The 2,715-nt window shown below is 35.7% G+C and overlaps 1 protein-coding gene across 1 annotated transcript in view; it reads right to left on the reverse strand.

Moving 5' to 3' along the window:
* Positions 1 to 2,464, reverse strand: part of LOC111087379 — a 28,985-nt gene extending 26,521 nt beyond the window's left edge. The window contains exons 1-3 of the mRNA XM_022393827.1: positions 2,372 to 2,464; positions 2,062 to 2,231; positions 1,146 to 1,222 (exon numbers count right to left, since the gene is read on the reverse strand). Coding sequence (XP_022249535.1) covers positions 1,146 to 1,222; positions 2,062 to 2,231; positions 2,372 to 2,394 — 270 coding nt within the window. The 5' untranslated portion in view covers positions 2,395 to 2,464. The remainder of the gene's footprint in view (positions 1 to 1,145; positions 1,223 to 2,061; positions 2,232 to 2,371) is intronic.
* Between the last annotated feature and the right edge of the window lie 251 nt (positions 2,465 to 2,715).

A 2,715-nucleotide genomic window follows, 5' to 3' on the forward strand; every position in this document is an offset into this window, starting at 1 on the left:
AAGCTCATGACGTGTTACTAGCGTCACATGACTTTCGCTGTCGTAACAAATCTATATTGTAATTACAAGAAATGTAAATAAGCTTATGTCCAGTATTTAAGATGTAATAACCCTGTCTTACAGAAGATGTACAAATGGCGTCTATAGTTTGCAGATGCTACATATTCAACTCTCATGTAGCATCACATTTATTTTTTTAAGTTATAATTCGGGTGTGGTAAATCCGGGAGAGGTTAAGTGACAATTCAACTGTAGGTGTTACTATCTGTTGCAGGATGTGGTCAATGAGGCTATTTACTGTTCCTTGAAATAATTCTATTGTATCCTGCAGAGATGCATCCAGATACTCGTGATCAATTTTCTGATTGATCGACTACAGATACAGAAAGAATGTGGTTCGTAAGAGTATTTTGCCATGTTTAGTCCCATTTAGTCACTTTTATTTCCCTAACAAGAATCTGCACCTGTCCTTCAAAAATACCAGTATCTGCGAGTATTAGCCCTTTATTTCCCTAACAAATCTCTGCACCTGTCCTTCAAAAAATACCAGTATCTGCGAGTATTGGTCCTTTATTTCCCTAACAAGTATCTGCACCTGTCCTTCAAAAATACCAGTATCTGCGAGTATTGGCCCTTTATTTCCCTAACAAATCTCTGCACCTGTCCTTCAAAAAATACCAGTATCTGCGAGTATTGTCTCTTTTTCCCTAACAAGTATCTGCACCTGTCCTTCAAAAATACCAGTACCTGCGAGTATTGGCTGTTTTTGTCCCTAACAAGTCTCTGCGCCTGTCCTTCAAAAATACCAGTATCTGCGAGTATTGGCTGTTTTGTCCCTAACAAGTCTCTGCACCTGTCCTTCAAAAATACCAATATCTGCGAGTCTCTCATTGTTGGGTGATCGGGTAACAATGTGCTAGGTCCATCCTAAGTATTGGTATACCATCCAATATTTTCCTTGTTTCTGCCTTAAACACATACGTTATGTAAACAGCCTAAATAGAGCAAATTATTCAGATATTAGGACACATTAAGGAATAATTCAGTTTGAAATGTAATATTTTAACAGTGTTAAGATTTGTGAAAAATAACTTTAAAAAAATATAACCACGTGTTTTAATAATACTTGTTTAAATTTGACTCACCGTTACGGGGCTGATAGGTAGAACACACGACACAATTTGACGCTTGGTTTGTTGACGAAGTGTTCTCATCGTTTCGGCTGCAGGACAACAACAACAAACAGATCGTTTAACATCGTAAAATGTCGTCTGTCTTCGAATTTCAAGAAATATAAAGCTTGCAATCCTTTAAATTATAAATAATATAAACTTTCTTTTTCAGGTACTTTTAAAAGTTAAAACAATTAAAATACGTTTTTATGAAGAGAAGCTGTAAGTACGTTTTTAATAAATGCGTATTATTTTGGAAAATTTTAATAAAGCATACACAGATTACAGTTTTTAGATAAAAGTTATCAGGCTGTAAAATTTCACGACTTTAACGTGTTATCTTGATAAGCATAAGCCTACGCTTGGGACTGGGAAACGATGTGCTCACTTCATGGATTGGACCTTAATTTTTAGCGCTGTAAGCTCTCGCGCTTCCCACTGAGCCACCGTTGGGAACATAAGTCAATTGAAGCCTAAAATATCAAAAATATAACGTATAACGATCCAAAAATAGTCATACAAGGTATTATAGTTTCGAAAAGTTTCTAACGCAACGTATTCCAGTAAAACAAAATGGATGAAAATCAGCTGAATATATTCTAATACCTCGAGAAAATATCAATAATACACATCAAAGGTTCCTTTTTTTCTTCAACACTGTGAGAGTTAAGTAAACATTGGATAAAGAAAATGTGACCGAGAAACGTAGAAGACTTACAAACAGACTAGTGGATGATGGTTCAAACTCAAGATAGAGCAATGGTAAGAGGTAAACACTATATAGAGAGACCCATTGAAACATGGGTATTCTGAGCTATACTTTGCTAGATAAAATGCAGCCATACAAGTAGTTAACACGAGACAAATTTAAAGGAAGATTGACTCTTACAACTCGAAAAATTAGATCCACATAACTCCTGTACAAGAGAATAGGTCAGGTTCTCTAGATTTTGTTGAGTGACGTCACGAAGGGAGCTAGGTCGGATCGTCATCGGGATGATCGCAAGGAGACTGAGGACATCGTTGATCAGAGCACTGCTAATGTGATCAGCGTTCAATCTGTAAACATTGAAATATAGTTGAAATTAATATTATTTCCTTTCTTAAAATATTCTACATTAAACTATTATTCATGACTTCACATGATTGTTTTTTTTGTCGTTTAAGAAGACTGACTAGTTAAAAGAATGAATGTTTACCCAGTTAGGTAACCTTCGGTCATTCTGTCTACCACATCCTGAAACAAAGTCTGTGATCTTTCAAATAACCCTCCGTACTGGTCACTATCTAGTGTCAGGATCGTTGCCCTAGCAACTGATAAAGCTCGAACTGGATCACCTGAAAATGGATAATAAATATATGAATGCTTCCGACAAAGAATAGTTTGCTGATATCATATATATATAATACTAGCTAGAGTACCCATCCCCTGGACGGAGGTTATGTAAATTCATGATTAATGAAAGGTTATCTTAGGATATGAAAAGTTACTTCTCTTATTCGCAATTGTCAAAAACGCAAAAACTCCCATAAAAACTGCAAA

The sequence above is a fragment of the Limulus polyphemus genome, unplaced genomic scaffold (genome assembly GCF_000517525.1).
Source record: "Limulus polyphemus unplaced genomic scaffold, Limulus_polyphemus-2.1.2 Scaffold2081, whole genome shotgun sequence".
NCBI classification, from domain to species: Eukaryota; Metazoa; Arthropoda; class Merostomata; order Xiphosura; family Limulidae; genus Limulus; species Limulus polyphemus.